At 37.6% G+C, this 24,081-nt stretch overlaps 2 protein-coding genes across 2 annotated transcripts; one reads left to right on the top strand and one right to left on the bottom strand.

Moving 5' to 3' along the window:
* Window positions 1–2,216: 2,216 nt before the first annotated feature.
* On the bottom strand, window positions 2,217–5,503 carry LOC137748126 (G-type lectin S-receptor-like serine/threonine-protein kinase CES101). The gene is made up of 7 exons (XM_068488210.1): window positions 4,265–5,503; window positions 3,974–4,138; window positions 3,683–3,870; window positions 3,401–3,611; window positions 3,060–3,297; window positions 2,832–2,979; window positions 2,217–2,741 (listed from the first exon to the last, which is right to left on the bottom strand). Exons 1-7 carry the CDS (start codon window positions 5,493–5,495, stop codon window positions 2,433–2,435), a joined length of 2,490 nt encoding a protein of 829 aa, XP_068344311.1. The 5' UTR covers window positions 5,496–5,503; the 3' UTR covers window positions 2,217–2,432.
* Window positions 5,504–20,121: 14,618 nt separating this feature from the next.
* Window positions 20,122–23,946, top strand: LOC137747696 (uncharacterized). The gene is made up of 6 exons (XM_068487854.1): window positions 20,122–20,337; window positions 20,463–20,595; window positions 20,918–21,021; window positions 21,656–21,800; window positions 21,884–22,027; window positions 22,103–23,946. Exons 1-6 carry the CDS (start codon window positions 20,297–20,299, stop codon window positions 23,633–23,635), a joined length of 2,100 nt encoding a protein of 699 aa, XP_068343955.1. The 5' UTR covers window positions 20,122–20,296; the 3' UTR covers window positions 23,636–23,946.
* Window positions 23,947–24,081: the final 135 nt, after the last annotated feature.

Genomic DNA, 24,081 nt, shown 5'->3' on the forward strand with positions numbered 1-24,081 from the left:
GTTTTGTGTATGAAATATGAACCTTTGTTTTTCAGCAAACATTGACAAATGCTAATAACTTCTTGGTGCGGCAAAAAATTGTTGACATTTGGGGACTGCTGTGCTAGCGTTTATTCTTGACGTGATTTCATTGAAAAATCTACGTCTTGCCAGTTGTTACTTATTTATTGGTAGAATAAATGGATGGCAGTTGAAAACTCTAGGCACTTATGTGTGTGTGTTTTTTTCTAATGAGCAGTATTATCTACACCCTCACGTGTTTTTTTTTTTTTTGTTGCTTGAACTTTTAAATATTTTAATTTCTCAAATATGATAATGTGTGGTTAGTTTGAAATACGGTTAATGTGATACTTCAAGTGCATGAAGTGCTTCTCTGATCATTATAATTATTATCCAATTTCTTGTTCAATGATCAAATATAGGTTTGTTTGAAAATGTTTTTAAAAGAGCTGAAAGCGTTTCTGGCAAAAATATTTTTAGAACCAATCCTTAAAAAAAAAAAAAAAAAAAAAAAAACTAATGAAAATAGGGGTAAAGTAAATAAAGGGTTTTAACGATAAAGACAAAATAAATGGTAAAGTAAATAGTACCAGGATTGACTTTTTAGTGTAAAAATGTGGTTTTTCGTTAAAGTGATCATTACCAGGAGCTTTTTGTTAAAGTTCTCTTGAAAAAAATGTCAGTGAATCCCATAAAATACTTGAAGTGATTCCTGCAAGAAGCATTAGTCAATTACTTTTGAGATCCAAAAATATTTTCTCTAAAAACGTTTTCATTTATTTTAAAAACACTTCTAAACCAGTTTAAAGACCAATTTAGAGTCCAGTTGTGAGTCTTAATATCTTATATATTGTATGTCCTGCCATGTAATCAAATTGATTGAAAACTCACAGAGAGCGGTGCGCACAATTTGTTAAATTCAAGAATTTTAATTTGCAAATTTTTCCCTTTGCAGCCAAATCTAAACGAGGGCGAAATTACAGATTCTTAAGTCTAGTCTTAATTCCTAAATGGTGTCGATTAGTTCAAGAACTGCTCAAATTTGTTTGGATTCTCAATTCTCTAAAGATTTTAGTCACAAGATGAATACAAAATAGTTGTTTTTTGTTTGATCAAAGAGAAAGAGTTGGGTGTTGCATTTTTTTAATGAACACCACCTGTTCTTCCTGGTGGTTTAAGGCTTTAAGCACTACCCAATTTTTTTTTCATATGTCAAATTTTTTTCAGACGGGTAGGTTTGAATGTTTGCCGAAAGATCGACAGATAGAACTAACAAAATAAAATCCTAACAAATTAAACACCCCAAATCAAAACCCTCACTTCTCTTCGAAATCCAGTTCAGAAACTTCATCTCCTTCTAGTCCTTCTTCGATCTCTAGAATCCATTGTATGCATGAACAAATTTAATTTAAATATTGTTTCAATTTATTTATTTTTTGTGACATGTTTTCGTGGTTCTATTTTTTCTGGGGGTGTAGTCTCTTACACCATTGATGTTTAGGTCGCTGCTGAGGCTGCTAACATCCCTAGCTACCGATCCTGCTGCCTCAGTTTCGACGTTGCTCTACTACAGCGAGCTTCTTCCGCAGAACATCATCCTCGAAAGATTGGTTCGACACGAACTGCTCGATCGCGAAAATTACCTGTTTCATTTCATCAACTTTTTGAGATGTTTTGGTAGGAACCATCAAATAGTCGTTTTATATTCTAATATAAGCTGAACCATGAGGCGGGGAAAGTCCAGAAGACTAGTACAAAGTAAAATGCAAGAAGGAGCTGACTAGTAAAAGCTAAAAACGCAGTTTGGTTTGGCATAATTCATTTCCCGTCGTTTTTTAAAGAAGTTATGCGAGTAATGTTAGGAGGGAGAAATCGAACACGTGACCTAGAATGCAAGGGTAAAATACTAGCGTTCAGTGACATGAAAGCAACTTTTATGGTACTGATACACCGTCACAGTAGCGTTTTGTGCTAATAATATAATGACACGTGAAGAGAAACTGACACATAATATTGTATTATTAACACAGAATGTCACCATAACGGTTTACTCGTACCATACAAGTAACATGGTGGGTGGGACATACAAGAGAGAAGCTTGAGTGGTTTAGTACATGCAGATGCAGGATAAAACAGTCATATAGTCATGAAAAAGAAGGTTTATGTGATCAAACGGTTTAACCTCATGAAGTAAGGGTAAGGGTAAAGGTTTTGTGCTTCAGCTCATGCATTATTCCTGATGGCCATTGAAACTTCTCTATATAGTGAGATCGAGATCTTGGTAATTTCTTGTCCATCAAGATCCAAAAAATTAAACTCGCAGCTAAAGTCCTAATAAGTTCTCGTTAAGAATCCTTAAGAAAATCGTAAATGGCCTGCTCTTTACTCCTTGCTCGAGCATCAGCACTGTGAGTTGCGGTGCAGTGAAGGTTTTACCTGGCTTCCATCACAGTTATGGGCACATAATCTGCTGAACCCATGTCCGGTTGCCTCCCATCAGGCCTCGATGATGCAACTTCACTTCTCGAAATGTGGTATGCAGGTTGCTTCGGATCAGGGAAAAACATGGAATCGCTTGTGAGCATGGATACGACTTCTGCCATGGTAGGTCTATCAGCTGCATACTCTTGCACACATAGCAGACTCAAATGAATAAACTTCAAAACTTCGTCTTCAGGGCACGAGTCTAACGACGCATCCTTTAGCTCTTGAGTGTCACCTTGTTTCCACAAATCCCAAGCCTGCAATCGTTTAAATTTCATTGCGGTGATTGAGTTTTTTCTTCTCTGGTTGAAGTTGAATGCAAAATTTGATCTGTTTTAATAACTTACCAGTTCAACGAGGCTAAGAGCAGTAGATGAAACGAAAACAGTGTTCTTTTTGCCACTCACAATCTCCAGCAATAGAACTCCGAAGCTGTAAACATCGGACTTGTCAGAGAAAATGCCTTTCATGGCATACTCCGGAGACATATAACCGCTGCATAAAATCATCATCTGCAATTAGAAAACATTCACATTCGAAGAAATGCGTATGCAGAGATTTTTGTGTATACTTACTATGTTCCTACAACTCTCTTCGTCTTTGATGTGGAATCATTCTGTTCGAAAATTCTGGCCATTCCAAAATCTGATATCTTAGGATTCATGTTTCCGTCAAGTAAAATGTTGCTAGCTTTCATATCTCTGTGTATTATTCTAACTCTAGAATACTTGTGAAGATAGAGAAGTCCTTGCGCAATCCCTTCGATTATGTTCACGCGTTGTTGCCAATCTAAACGCTTCCCTTTAGTTGAATCTGCAGTTTATTGAAATTCATATATAGCATGGTTAGCAAATTACAGGTGCAGGGGAAGACAGAAAAAGGGAGTCTTTGGATTTGAAAGGAGTTGTGGACAAACCGAAAAGGAAGGCGTCCAAGCTTGCATTCCTCAGGTACTCGTAGATCAAAATCTTCTCTTCTCCTTGAATGCAACAACCAAGAATCCGAACAAGATTTCTGTGTTGAAGTTCAGCTATAAGTGTAATCTCGTTCCTGAATTCTTCTAGTCCCTGTCCCGAATTTCTTGCTAGTCTCTTTACTGCTACCTGTTGGCCATCTGGTAACACACCCTGCATTGTTATTAAAAGTCAGGTACCAATTTTCAGATAGCTATTGTTCGATAATTCAACGTAGATTTTACCTTGTAAACTGGTCCAAAACCACCCTCTCCGAGCTTGCTGGCAAATGAGAAATTATTGGTTGCAGCTACTATTCCAGAGAAACTGAACATCTGAAACTCCTGGCCTATACTTTTGCCTAGTTTGAGCCTGTGTACATTGCCGATTCTGGTAATTTGGGATCTCAACTCATTTAATCCTTGCTCTTGGCCTGCACAGTTAATATGAATGCAATAGTATCTAGAGTTACATGCACGCTTAATTCATAACTATGCTTGCAGTAATGAAATCCTTTAGGATTCAAAACAACTTACTGGTGTGTTGCATGAATCTACGTTTGATTTTCCTTATGTAGCACAAGTAACCTAAACGTAGCACTGTCACAGAAAGTGTAATGCTTATGATAAACCATATCCACCATTTTTTCGCTACACTTCCTGCTGATCCGATTTTTTTTATTTCTTCAGTAGGTGTTCCATCTAGACCAACCACAAAATTAGCATTAATTACTCGAAGAAGTTGTTGAGAGCCGGTGTATGAAACTCAAAACATCAAATTTAGGGCACAAATCATAGAGTAGGAAGGAAGAATGAGAAGATGCATACCTTTGCTACTATTCCTCCCTATAGTAAGGATATAAGTAAAGCCAAAGTAATCATTCTCTTCAAATTTTGCCCCTTCTATCATATACACACATCCAGTCCCATTGTCGGTATACAAACTTTCATATCCGATACAGGTGCAGTTTCTCCAGCAGGCAGTGTGACAATCGCTAATAGCCAAGCTAGTATCGTCATCAGCGTATAGGAATTTGACTGCAGCAAAATAACCTCTTATCGGCACAAACAGCTCAGAACCGTTCCTGCATTCTGTAATCTTCTCCTCTATGCACATTGCATCCGGATAATTCATGTTGAATTTGCATGGACCGGTAACTGTGCTCTCCCAAGTAGTCTTGTTTGGGGCTAAAACGGACTGTGAAATTTGCCCCTGTAAACTCAGTTCCCACCTTGAATATGTAGAAGTATTTTTCAAGGAATAAGAAAAGTACTTCTCCTCTTTGCTTGAAACAAAAGTAAACTCAAACAAATCAACCCTTCTTGTTAATTCAGGGGATCCTAGAAAACTACCATTTTTCCATACACCACTAGTCCAGTACACATCCCCTCGCTGCCAAATGACCAGTTGGTCGGCGGCACCAGGATCCACGCCTAGCTTGAAAGCGCCTGGCTCAGGGACTTGATCACTCAACCATGAAAATAGTGTCCAATTCTGTCCTGTCTTGAAGTTCATGCCTAATTTCATTCCGGGCAACAATGTGTTGGTCGGATGATCAAAACTTTGCCATAAAACGCTTCCGAATGCTCCAATGGAAGCTAATTCTTGCAACACAAGATTTCCTGTGTCTAGTAAAGAGGCAGTCACATTACCTGAAACTGTTCGATTGGAATCTGATACAGATATTTCCCCCCCACTGTACACAATCTTCAACTTTCCATCACTATCCAATGTGAAAACGCCCGATGAATCGCTGATCGGAGTTTTAGGGTTAGCCAACCACACTGCATCTGGATAGCTTGGAAGCCTTGTGTAAAACATGCCCAAGTAACGATCGCTGGTGGCACCGGAAGCACTTAAAGTTCCAGGACTCAAGAACCCTAGCTTGAATAAACCGCCATTTTCCGAAACAAGAAAATTCTTCTCTCGATCGGCTAGCCCTTGCCCTTGCTTGAGCAGTACAGGAAAATCTAGGGTTTGTGCATGAGAGGAAGATAAAAAAGACTGCATACAGAAACATGAAAAAAATTTCAGAATTAGCACAACATTGAGTCTCATGTTTTCTGTATGACCCTGTGGAGTTGAATTTCACTCCTCTCATTGTCTTAGTCTCCATTTTATTTGCAGCCATCTGTATAATTCTACCAGCACGGTTGACAGTTCAACCTTTGATTTTTTTTGTTGACTTTTTTTTCATTTTCTTCAAAATTAGGCGGTTTTCGCTACGTATTTTTTGGACCATTGACTTGAATTGTGCACAGTCCTTTCCAAAGGTTCGTGGAAATACTGGGAAAAAATCCTAAGACCAACCCCATCGTCTTCACACCGTAGGAGCTACATTCAATTGGTGTTGAAGTTACTTTAGTCTAAAGAAGGAGGCGAAATTGCATTGTAGAAATGAACAGTGTTTTGGACCACATTTCAGTTTATTTACGAAGCTGCCACTATCTCTTTCTGCCGCTGATCTTGATGCCGCGTGTTGATGATCGTGGAAAGGCAGGGTGCGATCGTCACTTTACCATTCTCTTTCTCTCTCCCTCAGTTTCAATCTGCTCACCTAAAATCCCCAGATCGAACATCCTCCATCTCAAATAAAAAAATCTTCCCCCTTTAAAACCTATAGAATCAGCACTCATGGAATAATGATGGATTTTTGTTGAGGTAATTTGATTTTTTCCTCTCTGTAATTTGTTTCTGTTAGTTTATTGTTCTTGAATTATAATTTTTCTATTTTCTGACTTGGAAGAGTCGACCTTCAGGTGATAAAATCATGATGTGACCATCACATCTCACAACGAAGAAATCGCACAGGGCTTCATTGATTTCTGTCAACTCCGACCACGACTAGTGTCGGGTAAGCAATCGACTACCGCCTCTTCATCTTCTTTTTCTTCTTTTGCTTCTCCATGCGCATTCCAGTTTGACTGTTTGTGTTTTGGATGCATGTTGATTTCCTTAGTATGTTTAGACAGTTCGGATGTGCCTAATAAACAAACCTAATTTGCGTCGCGCGTTTAGTCATCACCTTCCTTCGTCTATAACCTCACGCAGAGACAGAGCTCCCCCAAAACCCTAAACACCCAAAGGTAATTTTGTTTAATTTTTCAATTAGTTTTAATTATCTGACGAATCCCTAGCATAAATTCATTCTTTTTCTACTCTAAATGCGTATAATTTTTTGTTTTAATTTTTTGCAGTATTAATCACAAAGCTATGGAGCTGAAATTGCAAACGTTATCCATGGCTCGCTTCAAAAATGTAAGCTTGAAATTTTTAGGTTCTGTTTGGTTGTTGAGAAAACTGAATCAAAGAGGGTTTTTTTTTTTGTTAATTTTCTCAGAAACGTAGTTGATTGTTGTGTTTCTGAAAATTTAAAAACAGAAGAAGAAGGTGTTTGTGAAGTCGGTTTCGACGAAATGATGTTTTATATGGTTAAACATATATATTCAAGATTTTGATCTCTGTGTGATTTGGCAATACTATTTTTCACCTAATATTCCTCTCTCTCTCTCTCATGAAGTCGCTGATTGCATTAAAAAAAGGTTCCCAGTTAATCAAGTATAGCCGGGAAGGGAAGCCAGAACTTTGTCCATTCAGAATTTCTACTATGAGTAATTTCCTTTACATTAGGATATTGGATTCATTTCATACTAATAAGTTTTTTATCTTACATCTTCTTCCAGCTGCGCATCTCCACGATCATTACTAGATATCTTAACCGCTTGAATGGCTTCATTTTTCGTATCTTTAACAGGATGAAACCACACTAATCTGGTGACACACCCCGACCCAGAAAGTCCACTTGGACCCAGAATCGAGCTGTGCTGGCCGACACCTGGAAGGTGACGAAGCCATAAAATGTGATAGTGTATAAAAAGTGAATAAATTTGAATCTAGAAGTGTCTAAGTACCAGAGTGCGCTATGAGTGGGAGCGAACCCATTTCACACGCGATGTCAGAGCATAAGTAAGGTACAGTAGTGTGGGTAAGAATTACACCCTCAGAAATATCCATTAATACTAAGATTCACCACAGATTCTTGTCGATACAAACTCAGCAGCTAAAACCTGGAGGGCACCAAACAGAAGGTGTGAGTAAGCAATAAAACCAAGCTTCCCAAAGTTATTACCTCTCTAAAAGTAATGCCCTAAATGTAAAACCCGTATCGTTTTCCATAAGACAGTACAACATATATACATATATCCAAACCATACTCAGAAATGACCAAAACCACGGTTTGCCATCAAATCCACCATACATTAATAAGTAGGCCAAATGGACTAAATCAATACAAAGTGATATATCAGTCAGAGTCATCTAAAATGACATGTACAGCTTATCCATATCTCATCAATCATGGCTAGCATATAAGTCGGAGTCACCTATAGTGACCTGTACGACTTATCCATATCTCATCAATCCTGGCTAGCATATAAGTCGGAGTCACCTATAGTGACCTGTACGACTTATCCATATCTCATCAATCCTGGCTAGCATATAAGTCGGAGTCACCTATAGTGACCTGTGCGACTTATCCATATCTCATCAATCCTGGCTAGCATATAAGTCGGAGTCACCTATAGTGACCTGTACGACTTATCCATATCTCATCAATCCTGGCTAGCATATAAGTCGGAGTCACCTATAGTGACCTGTACGACTTATCCATATCTCATCAATCCTGGCTAGCATATAAGTCGGAGTCACCTATAGTGACCTGTGCGACTTATCCATATCTCATCAATCATGACTAGCATATAAGTCGGAGTCACCTATAGTGACCTGTACGACTTATCCATATCTCATCAATCCTGGCTAGCCAATAGCTCAATAAGTATACCTGCACACGAGTCGGAACCACCTCAAGTGGTCTGTACGACAGGACTGGGTGTAAATAAGTGCTACGATCACGTGAAGACTGGGCGAATAATCGCGGGTCACCTACGAGTCGGAACCACCTAAAGTGGTCTGTACGACAGGACTGTGCACCTACCTTGAATCCAAGGTGAGCGTAAGGTGCGGGAGGTGAACATCACGTGAAGGACTGTGCCCAGGCCACGGGCGAGAGCACTAACACCGGGGTGCAGGTTTATGAGCTATGCTATATCTCAACACAATCGTACTCACTACCATCACTAACATCAACATGTACTCACCTAAAGTTTACCTGGGTGTCCTGCGTCCACCTTTGCACTTGAAAGCATTCCCAATAATTATATGCAAGTATAATACATATGGATATACCATGATGCAATCTAACACTCAACCATGTTGTAGCATTTTCAATTATAAACTATATAGTGTGAAATGTACAATCAATAACGTTCTACTCCCGCACTACTTATTTTCAAGGATAATTATCCATAATAACCCAATTAACACTAATTAACTAACTAATTCACAAAACTAAAACTTGTCTTTATCAATTTCCTTCGCATTACTCCATTTCCCAAACGAGGCTTTTGTCTCAAATATTTTATGGCTGCATCTAACGTCTCGTTAGACTGCCTACGTACCCTAAACAGGGATCAAGCCATTCGTAGTTCACATAGTACTTCAAGCATTCACAATAATTATATATGAAAGTAATATGCCTAATCAATTTAAAGGTGTCGATAGAACTCTCAATAATATGTACGATAAAAAGGAAAGGATGCACTCACCTGGAGTCCACGCTATGATTCTCTAGCGCACGCATCGAGACGTCCTGAATGATTGGTCCCTGTGACCAATTATCAAATCACATCTCAGAACTCTTATCCGTAGAATATGTAATTCACATAAAACACAACTTCAACGACATTCTAAAATAGTTTGAGACCCATTGACCACAAGTCAACCGTCGATCAAAGATCGACGGTAGGGTTTACAACCCTGTATAACTTGACCCGGAAGATCCGCATATCAGATTTCCAATCCACAACTCCCAACGATCCACAATATGTTTCTAGAATAACATATTAAAGTTTCATTACGATCCAACGGTCAGATCTCCGCCAATTGCCTAAAACAAGTGGCCGTGAACATTTATTTTACTAACTTACAAATCCAATTCAGGAAGATCCGTAAATCGGATTCCCGATCCGTAAATTCCTATGATCTTTAAATATTACGTATTATAATGTACCCAACTTTGATGACGATCCAACGGTCGGATCGTCGATTCACATTTTCATCAAGCAATGTATCGTAACGAATTTAGGTTCCAACGATCAACCTATGTCATTCAAATAACAAAAATGAATTCAAGATATTCGACATAGCCTAAAAATAGCATTGGCGGCCCACTGGCCACGCGCCGCCGCACGCGCCGCCGCGGGTGGCGGTCGGCCGCCCCGACTCGCCGGAAAATCCAACTATTTCCAAAAATTCTCAAACTTCACAGAAATGAAGATCTCAGTGAGTGGAGCAACTTTCATACCTGCCACGAAGTCCAAAAGTGGACGGAAGATGGTCAATTTTTCCCACGAAGCCGGCGGGTGCCTAAAACTTCCCGACGCCGATTCGTCGTCTACGGTGGTCCAACTGGGTCAAGGTTGGTTGGGTTTTGCTCCTGGGATGATGGGCTACAAAGCCCAAGTGGTGGCATCGGCCATTGCTTTGCCGATTTGCCGGAAAATCGAAAAGGGTGGCCGGAGCACCATTGATTTTCGTCAACTTTCGTGGCCTCAAACCGCCTCATACCATGGTTAATCAAGGTGGTTCTTGGGTGGTTTTTGTAGAGGGGAATGAGAGCTTCAAGATGGTGGTGGTGGCATCGAAAACCTCCACCGGAGTTGGCCGGAATCGGCCTTGGAAAATGGATGGTCGTGCATGTCGGGTCACGGTTTTGGGGGGAGTTTTCCCTTTTTTTTCTTTTTCTTTTTCTTTTCCTCTTTCTTTTTGATTGGCTGCCAACTTTACTTCCTCTTTCCTCCCTCCATTTTCTGATTGGGCTTCCCCCACAAAGTGGAGATTTAATTTAAATAACCATTAAACCTTGAATAACCAATTTCGAACGTCCGTAACTATACCGTTATAATCCGGACTCGCAAACGGCTTTCGCCTATACGTTCGTACCAATGAGTACTACGAGGATATGCTAAAAGAATAAGTTCCACATCTCTCAAATCGATGGTCTACGGAAGTCAAAGTCCTTGCCTCTAGGGCAATTTCGTAAATTCACGCTTTTAAAATAAAATAAAAACGTAAAATTTGGAACGGGTTGTCACATCTGGTTTAGGGATTTAGGGTTTTTGAGTTAGTTTTTGTGAAGGTCATTTTTTTATTTTAGGCACACTATAATCGATTACGAGTTTTGGGATCCTAAACACTTTGAAATGGTTTCCAGAAAAGACATCTTTCTGAAGGCGAGTAGTGACACTGTCAATTTCCTCAACCAATCTTCATTGGAATTTTCTCCGTCATCCTATATATTGCAGCATTAACACATTTGATAAGAAATTTTTAGTTTCTGGCCACTTAAGATGGCAGGAAAATGGACACAATAGATTATCCATGGTCTTTATCATAGCTGAGAATTGGAAAGTGCTTGAAATTATTAGTTATTAAACTCTTCCTTTTTGTTTGAAATGCGGGTGGTGTTGGACAAATGGGATAAAGGAAATGGTTGTTGCCTGAAAAGTTATCTGAAAATAATGGAAAGAAAATTTTCTGCTTCGTTATTCTTTAATTGTATGATAATGTTTTCAATGTTTTAGATTACATTGATCTGTATTATTTTAAAGAATATATAAAGATTAGTTTATAGGTGTATGCACTTAATATTGGACATATGGTATTTTTCAGGTTATTTGACATACAATTGCATATAATCTCAATTTTCTCCTGCTGATTTTATCTGAGCTTCAGAATCGTTGAAAAATTTGTCTAAATAATAAATTAATTGAAATGGTTATTAGTAATGAATGAGGTGTTTACTGTGTTTTTTTGGTGTGTACAGAGCCAATGGTATGTTGCTAACGAAGGCAAAAACAAGATGCAGTTTGCTACATATAGAAAACAGAGGTTAGTTTGATTCCAACTCCTTTTTTTAGTTTATTTGAATAGAAAATTGGTAAGTTCGAGTCCAATTTGATTATTTCTTGCTTTTCTGCTGCCTGTCTGCTCTCCCCCTTTCTCGCTGCCGTCCATTGCTGTAAACCAAAAAAAAAAAAAAAAAAAAAAAACATTTGCCAACCCACCAAAGCCACAAGAAAAGACAAGTAGAATTTCATATTCTCTGCCCACTTTTATTCATGATTGTTGTTGGCTTCCATTTTTTAGAAAGGAAAAGTCCCGCTCTTCTTGGACAATACCATCTTTATCAAAACATGGATTCGGAAAGACATCTGATAGAATTTATTTTGAGTCTAAATTATTAAATTAGGAGAGCTAAGAAAATATTAATAACTCTGATTTTCTCTTTTGGCTACCACCTTGCTCTGCATTTCTCTTTTTCCTCCTGCTCTGCTACTTTTTCAGTGTTACAACCTCTATGCAAAAAACACATTGTATGTGTTTTGCATGTTTTTGTTCATGCTTCTATTCTTTGTTGTCATTGTAGTGACTCTGAATGGAATTCTCAGTTATCTATTCCTCTACAATACATGATACATCTTATTTTTGTTCATTGACAGATGATGCCACATGCTTGAGATTTTTATGCCATCACTCTGTTGGTTCTTTTGTGATTGTTATTATTTGTTTTAAAATGTGTATGTTGTGTGTGCACAAATTAGAGCAGAGATCCATGATTTAAATTCAAAATAATCCTCACATCAAACTTAGTTAAGTTCAATGTTGTTTTTTGAAACTTTGTATGTTGTTACCAATAACGTTAAGTTTAAATCATTTTATCATAACATTATGTATTTAAATTTAACTAATAATGTTAAGTAATAAAACGACGTAACAAAACAACATTCATTGAGACACGGCAAAAACAAGAATCTTCATTAACGTTATTAATAAACCAATCAATATTTCATAATTTTTTGCATGTAAGTGTACTAATATCGATCCAAAGCCGCATGACCTACCTGTGTGGTCAAATCTTCTGATATAACAGTCACTCGACGTTTTCAATGTACATAGCATTAATCTTTAGTACATTAATTCAAATAAAATTGTGGCTCAAGGGAACAGTTAATGATCCACATGGCATCAAAGTATCTTACTCACTTGTGCTTTTTCAGTTCTTTGAATGGACTTCCTATAATCCAAAATGAGCTATTGAACAACTCTTTTGCTACATTGTGTTTGCAAATCAATATTTAGGCTAATAATTGAAGGCTGATTCTTTTTTGTTGAAAAATGTAATCTGGATTCTTAAACTGTGGCGGTTAATGTGGTTTTTAGGTGAATTTTTCGGGTGGGGGAGAAGGGGTGGATGGGGGCTTTAAATTGTTATTCTCAATTGGTATATAAATATGTGCAAAACATGGATATCATGGAAGAATTCAAATGTTTTTTCTGCATTAGGTTGGAGAGCATGATCATTTTCTGTTTACACATCACAAAGTTTGTTTTGAGTACTTCTCACGCCATTGAGGCACAAATGTTCTTCCTGCATTAGTTAATGTTCTTTATATCAAAATTTAATAAATTCAATTTTCATTTGTATCCAAATATGTATTAAAGTAATTGTGATTGAAGTTTGTTTATGTCTGCTTTCCAAGATTTATTTTTTGTTTACATGTCGTACTCCGTTTATGAATGGTTTTTGGTTAACTGAAAGAATGCTTTTCATTCTTAGTTTTCAGGACTTTCTCTACCATTTACAAGTCAACCCCATAATACCAAAGTACAAGAGGAGCAGAGATTTGAGGTGATTTTTGCTCTAACTTATTTAGATTTTATATCCTGGGTTAATTATCAGCCGGATTTTGTTGCTAGATTTAGAATTGTAATTTGGTACCACTGCTGCCACCTGCCGCTTCAGTTTTCACATCCAAATGCCACAAAATGCTAATTTTAAATTCTAGGTTATGGGTAAGCATTATTATTTGGAGGCACAAATTGTTTTCAGCCGCTAAACCAAGTTCTAAATCTTTTTTTGTGTAGTTTACATTAGGCTATCCAAGCCCTATTTTAAATGTATGATTGGTTTGCGTGAAATGAATGAAAAAGAGAGTCAGAATACCCTGTGAGATGACCGATTCCGGCAACCATTTTAAATAAAACGTATCAAAAGTGTTGAACAGAGAGCTAAAAGATTATTTGCATGGAAAACAGATTTCACTTTGTTTTCTTTACTCAAAGGGCTTTTATTTAATCCGGTTCTGTTTCGGTTGCGTAGTTCGTGGTTCGCAGCGACTAAGAATTGTTTCCTAAGAAATCTATTGAGCTAAGTTCTTTTGGTGGGAAATTAGGGTTGCTGATGTTAGCAATGGATTGAGTCCTTCTGTTTGGTATGATTATATCTCTGAATAAGCATTAATAAATAGAACGATTTTGATCAATAATTTTATTCGGTCAAGATTCAAACTTCCATTGTAGAGCAAACTATAACTCAAACTCCCATTGCAGAACAAACTAGAAGTCAAACTCCCATTCCAGATCAAACTATGAGTCACACCCCCATTTCAGAGCAAACTGGGAACGAGGAGAAGCAATAGGGCATGGCTATTTTCGGGCCATCGGTCGTTTTGAGATTCTGGTGTAATTAGGTTTGAACATTCTGCTCCTCTGCTTCTTGATTTATATATATCTCGAATTTCTCTCAATTGCTAATGGATTTATCTTCTTGGGAAATTTCAGAAAGTCGGGTGGTGTGAGGAAGAAGCTGGTTTGTTGCCATTTTTAGGTATATAATTATGTGCCCTGATAGCATATTCAAAGCCTATTTAGTTATATGGGTTTTTTATTTATCTTTCTAAAGCTTTTGTGCCTGGATTTTAAATATGTGATTGATAATTACTTAGCACGATAATTGTCAAGCATTTGATCGTTATTCATGAATACAAAATCTTCATTCACAAATCACAAGTATATGATGAGCTATTTAGAAATTCGGCATTTTTGTCATCCAATTCAATAGCATTGGGGATACTATGCTAGAATTCTATTACAACTCCAGTTAAGAGATGTGAAGCATGAAGAATATCTCTTTAGGAAGTGTTAGCTAATCCGGTTAATTGGTCAACGAAATTAGCCATTTCTGTCATCTAGATTGGATAAGCTAGGAAGAATGTTAGAATGATTAGTCATATTCATTAGCCCTACGTTTTTTTTATTGCATAATGATGGAATTGACACGTCATTTAGTCATAGTAATTGTTGTAATAAGTACGTATCAACTGCTGCATTCACTCTCTATCCTTCTCTTCATTTAGGTAACATGTATCTTATTCGTGCAGTTCAAGGTGATGCATTCAAGTCCCGCAGCAACGCTCGGGCACATTTTCTAGTTATTTCGATTTCTGACTTCCAATTGAATATGAATTTTTATTTTATTTTTTTTGTCAAAGACGATTGAATATGAATTTAATTCCTCATTTATGTCCTGTCTTAAAAATTCAGAACAAGGATCCTCTCCATATCCTTTTTTTGAGGATCCGGGATCAATCAATCATCCTCACAAAAAGAATCTGGAGAGGATCCGGGATCAATCAATTGTATCCGTTCATCGTACATCGTGCAGTTAGTAATCATTTTAAATTTAAAATTGAATATAAATAGTATCTAATGAAAACTGATTGCACGATATACGATGAATGGACAAGATTGATTGATTCCTTGGATCCCCACAAAGAGGATCCTTGTTCAAAAATTCATTCCTGGTAATTATTTGTTGGTTGGATGATCAAAACATTCCCATGAAAACTTCCAAATGCTCCATTCGAAGCGATTTCTTATACAATTACATATACAATTACGTCTCAAATAAGATTAAGAGTGGGCACAAGCTGTTGAGTGCATGCTTGGTTGCGGTAATAAGGATTTGTATAGGTTCTGTTCTGCCTCTTAGATACCCACATCACAAATCTGGTTGTACAAGCTCACCAACACATGTGAATCTCATCTTTATTAGAGATATGATATAAATGTGATACGTAAATTATGGTAAGAGTATCATCTCAACGGACTATACTCAGATTTGCATGGGTTATAAAAACGTCTATTAGAAACCTAGTCGACTACACTAGGAAAACCTAGTCTTTCAAAATCCCCTCAAATCTTAGTTCGACTAAACCCTACTTAATTTACGAATTTTTTCTTTAGTGGCCAAATCTAAACGAAATTACCAATTCTTAAGTTTAGTCTAAAAATTATCAAATGGTGTCGATTAGTTCAAGAAAACTGCTAATTTTGTTTGAATTCTCAATTATCTAATGATTTTGATCACAAGATCAATACAAAAATACTTGTTTTCTTGTTTGATCAAAGAGACAAAGAGTTTGGTTTTGCATTTTTTTAATGAACTCCACCTAGTCTTCATGGTGGTTTAAGCACTACCCAATTTTTTTTCATGTCAAATTTGTTTTCAGACGGGTAGGTTTGAATGTTTGCTGAAAAATCGACAGATACTAATAAAATAAAATCCTAACAAATTAAACACCCCAAATCAAAACCCTCACTTCTCTTCGAAATCCAGTTCAGAAACTTCATCTCCATCTCGTCCTTCCTCGATCTCCAGAATCCATGGTATGCATGAACAAATTTAATTTAAATATTGTTTCGATTTATTTATTTATTGTGACATGTTTTAGTGGTTTCTGTTTTTTTTTTTTGGTGGTGCAGTCTCTTACACCGTTGATGTTTAGGCCTCTGCTGAGGCTGCTAACATCCCTAGCTACCGATCCTGCTGCCTCAGTTTCGACGGTGCTCTACTACAGCGAGCTTCTTCCGCAGAACATCATCCTCGAAAGATTGGTTCGACACGAACTGCTCGATCGCGAAAATTACCTGTTCCATTTCCTCATCAACTTTTTGAGATGTTTTTGGTAGGAACTATCAAATAGTCGTTCTATATTCTAATACAAGCTAAACTATGAGGCGGGGAATACAAACTTGAACGCCATCCGAGTTTTTTTTCTGCATTTTTGAAACCGTTATTTATTGGTGATTCGTGAGCGTTCGAGTTGTAATACGTGAGTTCATATCATATAATGAGATATGTTTTACCGTTATTCTCTGTATTTGTTTGGACCTAAGAGTTCAAGAGAATGTCACATTCGTAAATGTGCACATGTTATTAGTTAGGTGCACTTTTTTCATGAACTAACATATACAATCCAAATTTGCATCTCAAATTTTGTAAAATTTATATATTAGTTTTTGGGATGCGCAAACTAGATTGATTAAAGTCCAAATTAGTTTCGAATCTCCTCGAACCCAAACGTAAAAATCTCTTTGAGTCCTTGTTATGGCCTCTTGCATGTCAACGGGATATTTTCTAGTTTGAGTTAGGCACCGTTAGTGGGCTGGAAAGGGATACTTTCCACATTTCTTCTTCCTAATCTACCAAGTTCAGAGATCGGAGCTATTAAAATTTAATCCAACGGTTACAAATAAAGGTCATTCTTAAAAGTTATAATAACTTTAGGAGGAAGCAATCCGAAAAGAATCTCTTTCCCAGTGAGCTTGCCAACTTCAGCCAGAGTCATGTGTTTGCACAAGTTTCGCACTCCTATAATCATAGGGATCGCTGGGCCAGCACATGATAATAATGTAGTTAGCTTTTGGGCAACTGGCCCATTTTGAAAAGGTTATTTTTGGTAATTGACCCCATCTATCAAACATGAGCTGGCATTTTGAATTGTTATGGGTTGTAGCCTAATTTTAAGGAAAAAAACAACTCAGGTGAGAGACATTCCAAAGATGTCATTCGAATAATATTTTTTACAAAATACATAGGATCTTTTATTTTGATGTCAATCGACCTCATATTTGTTTTCTCTTTTACAAGAGATGTCCTAGTAGGGTAGTCATACCGAATATTCACTCTACTTTAAGAGTCATTATTTGATGGATCACTTGTAAGTGTTTGTACTTAAAACGTTTTCGGTCATTTTAAAAGTACTTTCAAACGAGCTCATAGAAAACCGGAAAAGTGATTAAAATCTCACACATAAAAAAAAGGAACCCTCTTTACCAAAACCTAAAATCTTGTATGCCTTGTTTGTGCAGGAATGTTAGCTAGAGAGAGATGAAGGGGTTGGTGGTAGCTTAGATATTGGAGGAAATTGAGAGACAAGTGTCTAAATATTCGATAGTTATGTCCCTTTTAATTAGTGGAAGTAACATGTGGTGGGTTGCTTAATTTATCCCCAAACACACAACTAACAAGTGGATTAGTTTAATTAATCATTTGACTAATTGGATGGTTTTGGTCGATGCAATGTCGAATCCAAATTGCATACGTAGTGGGGTGGTGATGCAAAACCGTAAAGCCTAATCCATCCACGTTGGCTTCTAACTTCCTGTGAATGGGGCGTGCAGCAGCCTGCACACGTGGAATTTGGGACAGCGCCGTCTTGCTTTGATTTGTATCCTCTCCGGACCTTATAGTTCATAACTTAAAATTAAAAAATTCAAACTGTTTGAGAGATAAAGAAAGATTTAGGACTTTAGTTTGTGTAAGGTAAGCTAACAAAATGAGTTAATTGAAACCGTCATATTTAATTTGAATGGTTCAAATTTTCTTCTCTTTAAGCTCCAGATATTAAAATCCAGAAAGAATCTCTATCGGGTTTGTTTGAGCCAAAAGTAACCGAAAATCGAATGGTATTTCTAAGTATCTTATACTTTGCGGTTTTTTTTTTTTAATTTTTTTTTTTTGTAATTAGATTTTAGTCATTTAAGAATTTGAACAGACAAAAATATTAAAATAAAATACCGCGGAACTTACTAGAAATTAAAAATAATGACATCTCTGTTGAAGAGAGAGATATGGAGTTAGTGGAACAAAATAAAATTATACTCTTGCACGTTGTAGCAAAGTGACAAACCACCACTTGAATGTTTGATGTATATCATTTTCATTTTCAATCACATATTGTATGTGGTTTAATATTTTGATTTCCACTCATACCTTTTCAGTTCGAAAATCTCTTAAATTATTGTAATAATTTAAAATCTTTCGTCCTCTCTTAATAATAATAAAGTTTTACAAAAAATCTAAATAAAAAATTATGCTTGCACTTTCTATTTTAATTATTATGACTGTTTCTCATATTATACAACAATTTCTTACTTTTGATTGTGAATTTAAAAATTAAAAAAAAAAAAAAAAAAAAAAAAGACACCCACACAGTGGCGAGATTCAAAATTCTATTTCAAACTCAAAAGAAATGTCGTCATCTGTGTGGATCATGATTAATTACTTTTGCATACTGAGTTTTTTGTTCGATCTGCCTATCACTCGTATCCAAAAGGAAAGAAGTATTAAAAAACGGTGCAAGAGACTTATATCGCAAGTTAGTCAAGATAATTTATTGTTGCACCGATAATTCTGTGTTTTAATTATCTTGTGAATAATAAATGTAAAAGATGTGATCCGCTAATAAAAAAAAAAGGTGATCCATTAAATATTACAAATTGGTTTTAATAGATGATCCAACCTACAACACGATAAATGAAAAAGATTATACAACAAAAAAAATTAAGGGAAGGTTTAGAAAAAATAAGGATTATTTTTTTTAAAGGACTAACTAGTGGTTTTGCCACGATTGTCCACTCCTTCAGGGGTCAAAAAGACTCACAGAAGTATTTCAGTCTCTCTTGACCACCATCGTGTGATTCACTAGCGCAACATTTTCATATGGTCACCATCGTGTAATTCACTATGGTTTAGAAAAAATAGGGATTTTTTTTTTAAGAACTAGCTGGTGGTTTTGCCACAATAGTTCACTCTTTCAGGGGTTAAAAAGACTCACAGAAACATTTCAGTCCTTACTGACCACCATCATGTGATTCACCAGCGCAACATTTTCATTTGACCACTATCGTGTAATTCACTAATGACAGAAATTAAACTAAAACGTACCGTATAAAGTATGAACTTAAAATTCATTCTCAAATATTATACCACCAAGCGGTAGTTGAACAATTTTATTTTATTATGCTAATCTGCGTACCATCCAAAAAAGAATTAACGTTTTTTAGACGAAATTCTGATAAATCGGTTAAATGGCCGTTATCAACCGCTCTGGCTCCTATCCGTTTTCTTCTGTCAGGTCAAAAATAATCATTTCATTGTCCCATGAAATGAAAGCAATATATAACAAAATTAAAAAAATTCCATAATTAAAAAAATAATAATAATTACCACAAAAATAATTATCAAAAAGAAGAATGTAACCCAAAGTCCAAACCAAAGCACTTGACGTCTGGGTCCAGCTCACCAGATTCTATCAACTCCTGGAGGGCTGACTTGTCATTTACCCACCTTGACTTCATCACTCTACCCTCACCCGACACCCTCCCACTACGCCTACAAGGTACTATTCCCATCCAACGGCCACGATCTCCCCACCCTGCCGGGCCGTCCGCCGCACTCACCACAATCGCGCTATTCCCCAAAATACCCTCTTTAACGTCACAAAAACCGGTCGTTACCCGCGTCAACGTCGTCATGATGGGTGAAAGCGCAAGGACCTTATTGTCACAAAAGCTTTCTCCTTCCCATCAGTTTAGTGGCCGGGTGGCGAGAGTTTTAAAAATGTCCTGAAGCGGCTTCAGAAAAGCGAGAGAGAGAGAAAGTGAGGAGAGAGAGAGAGAGAGAGAGAGAGAGAGAGAGAGACTTTCTTCTTCTTCTTCCTTTCTTGCTGTTATGGTTCGAGTTCTTTTGCACTGCAAGCTTCTGTCAATGCGTGCTCTTACAGTCTGAGTCGCCGAGTCGAATCGTTCACCGAGTTGGAGAAAAGAGAGTGAAAATGTTGGACGGGCTGCTCGGCCGTGGATTTGCCTCCAAATGGTTTGCGTTTGCTCTTAGATCTCTCTCCTTATGCACTTTCATGATTTGCATCTACTTCTGTATGTATATACGTATATAGAAACATATATGCGCTTATATATTTTCTGCCTGTTTGGTTTCGGCAGCAAAACGCTGATTAAATTGACGAAAACTCGGATCGATGTGATACGGAGGAAGAGGAACGCGACGCAGAAGTTTCTGAAGAAAGATATCGCTGATCTGCTCACCAGTGGCCTTGATATCAATGCTTACGGAAGGGTGAGATTGATTGATTGCTCTGTTCTTCGATTTTGCATTCCGGATTTTGATTCTTCGATTTCATCTTCTTAGGTGCAATTTTGAATTTTCTATAATCTGTTTGGCCGCCGAGAAAAATTGTTTTTCCGCCTTTTGTTTTTGTATTTTGCGATATTTGCTCTTCGGATAGGATAAGAATTGTTGGATTAAATTAAATAAAATGCACAAGGTCTTTTAATTAATCGGAAATTAGACAAAAAAAATGATGTTGATGTGGACTTAGTTTTGTTTTGCCTACTTGTACACCTAAAATAATTAAGTGTTGTATAATTGGTAAATGCAGGCTGATGGACTCACCGCGGAGGTGATCCTTTCGTCGTGTTATGATTTTGTCGAGCGTTGCTGTGATTTGGTCCTCAAGAATCTTTCAGTTATGCAGAAACAAAGGTATGCCGTGTTCTTGAGTTGTCGTGCGAATTTAGAGATTGTTAGATGCCAAAACCGATCACTCAATTTTCTTCATCTATTTAGCGTGCAACCGATATCAGATTGAATACTTCTGCCAATATGATGCTCTTTTGATATGTGCATCTTGTACATGTTATGTTCAACTTTGTGAATTATCGTATTTTATGTTATGCACATTTTGTTCAATTTGTGGATGATCGTGTTATAAGTCGCAAAGATGGGTGTAGATTTAATTAACATCAAATGAGGTGAATGTAGTTTGATTACGGGGAATACCTGTAGGGAAAAATATTGATTTGAGTAAAAATAAATGAAGAACTATCCGCGTGTGGACGTACTGTCATGTGTTTGCAAACTTTCACAAACGCAACTTGTATAGGATTCTGCCTCGGATATTTTCAGCTGATTCTACGTCACTGCTCCGTTTTGTTTGTTATCCTAATATGATTTCTCTAACATCATACACATTAAGATATAATCCAAACCAAATTGTTCGGTTTCTTGCTGAAGGAAATGCCGGTCCTGTTCTTAAACATTTGTTCACGCATTAGTTTAAAAACACTTAATTCGAACTCAAAATAACGTTTCCTTTGCTATGTTATTTACTTTGTAGTGAATGCCCAGAGGAATGTAAGGAACCTGTGTCATCGCTGATGATTGCTGCCGCAAGGTTCTCTGATTTACCAGAGTTGCGTGAACTTAGGCAACTATTTCAAGAGAGATACGCGAATGCTCTGGAGTTATTTGTGAATCAAAAGGTAATTATTTATCGACATGCTCATAAAGAACTTTGTACATTCATAAATGCTTTAAGCTAACCTACTGCATTATTAATTGATAGTTTGTTGAGAACATAGCTTCAAAGCCTCCTACACTGGAGAAGAAGGTGCAGTTAATGAAAGACATAGCAGTAGAGTTCTCAATAAATTGGGACTCCAAGGCCTTTGTACAGAGGATGTCGAAACCTCCTTCTGCAATTCCACAGGTATGTTCTACTCTGCTGTTGGTCAAAAGTGTTGCCTTCTCAAATATAATGTCACTTGCGGATTGGATTTTGCAGGACCAGCCAAAAACTTACGGGCCTTCCCATGTTAGTGATGATAAAGCCAAATTGTCTACCGGGAAATCTGCTGTTCCAAAAGAAAATAAGCATAATCTTTTTCCAACAGAAAAGATACTTGATTTTAATGATGCTCAGAAATTACACAAGGAGAAGGATGGTGCTGTCTTGAAAAAGGAGGAGCACGTTCATCAAACTAGGCATAAAGCCTTTGGAATAGAACACAAGTCTCTCAGTGCCAGGGAAGATACTGTGGAAAAAGATGGCCTTGGAATTTTATTCGGGGAAAGGCAAGAAGTGGCTTCTCACAAATATGAAGCATGGAATAGAAAGGAGGACGATCACGTTCATCAGACTAGTCATAGACCCTTTGGAAAAGAACACAAATCTCTTAGTGCCAGGGAAGATACTGTCATGGAAAGAGATGGCCACAGAAGTTTGTTCCGGGAAAGGCAACAAGTTGCTTCTCACAAATATGAAGCTTGGAATAGAAAGGAGGATGCTCCCCCGAAGTCAGTCAGATTGGGCAGTTCATCTCAAGGAAATGGACAGGAGAAGCATCATGAGAGGGAGAACAATGTTCCTAAAAGAGAGCATGAAGCTTTACCTTGTGTACAGCCAATTGTTGCTGGACCTCATGTGAAAAGCAACGGTCAAGGCTTATTTGCTGGTGATAATTATGGTGGCCAACACAGTGACGCAAAATTAGCAATTAAAGAAGAAGAGATGCCGAAGTTGAAGCCCCCCTACAATTATGGGGTCCCTCCTCCGTATGTGAAGCCGAATGCCAAAGCAAAAGATCGAAAACATGAAGCCAAGGATGGTTCTGGCAGTAAGCGCATCACTAAGGATCCTGTAGCATACAACATAGCCTTTGTTGACAATATACTTGGAGGGGTAAATATAGGATCTGATGATGAGGATGAGATGCCTGCTGCTGCAAAAGCTAATAAGCATGATCATGGGAAGGATCGTGCTCATCGGGATGATGCATCTAGCAACCACATACCAAAACCAAGATCTTCCAGGGCAAGAAGCTCAAGATCACGGTCCTCTCACAATGATGCTGGAAACAGTGAAGATACAGAAGTTGCAATCAGAAAAACAAGAAGCAGGAGAAAGGATGAGTCACGACGAGGTCTGCAACTGTTGTTTGATGACGAGCACTACAAAAAGGATGAGGAAGAGAGGAGAATGGACGAGCTTCTGATTCATTACAGTAAAAAGCCATCTAACGTTGAACCAGAAATGTCAAGAAGAAAGTCGAGGAGTCGTCATGCACATCATCATGCCGGCACTGGTGTTAAAGAATCCCCAAGACAAGCAAGCAGAGATGAGTCGGAAACGGTTCCTACAGCAGTAAGATCAGTTTCCCTTCCTAATGAACATAGTGGTCCATCAGAGGCACCCAAGGTATTTGCTCGTGCGGCGTCCTTTCAACCCGACAGGTCCAATCCAGCTAAGCATGTGCATCCTAAGCTTCCAGACTACGAAGATTTGGCCGCCCAATTTGCAGCCTTAAGAGGAAGGTAAAGGGTAAAAGCAATCAGTATTCAGAATCCTAGTTGTATCAGCTCGATGGCGACCATTGTTTCCGGTAGTTGAGTGGCCCGGTGGCATCCGAGGGTCGATCTTTTTTACCTCACACTGCATCTTATAAACCATATACATACCGAAATTTCAAATCGTTGGACTCATCATTGTATAAGTTGTTATAGTGTCTTCAGCTTCAATTGATAGAGATTAGAATCTCACAGGAACTTGAGGATTGAGTTTGAGAATGCTTTCTTCTTTTTGTATCACATCTCCGTCGTCATAAAATGACTTGTTTACGTGGTTATTTACGCTTTTGCTTTGTCCCGATATTACGCGATGATATTTTTTCAGTGTCAATAACAGTTACCAGTAGGGCTGGGCACGGGCCGGGCCGGGCCCAATTTTGAAGGGACCGGACCGGACCTAAGTTCAAAGGAAACGGG

The sequence above is a fragment of the Pyrus communis genome, chromosome 10 (assembly GCF_963583255.1).
Source record: "Pyrus communis chromosome 10, drPyrComm1.1, whole genome shotgun sequence".
Taxonomy (NCBI): domain Eukaryota; kingdom Viridiplantae; phylum Streptophyta; class Magnoliopsida; order Rosales; family Rosaceae; genus Pyrus; species Pyrus communis.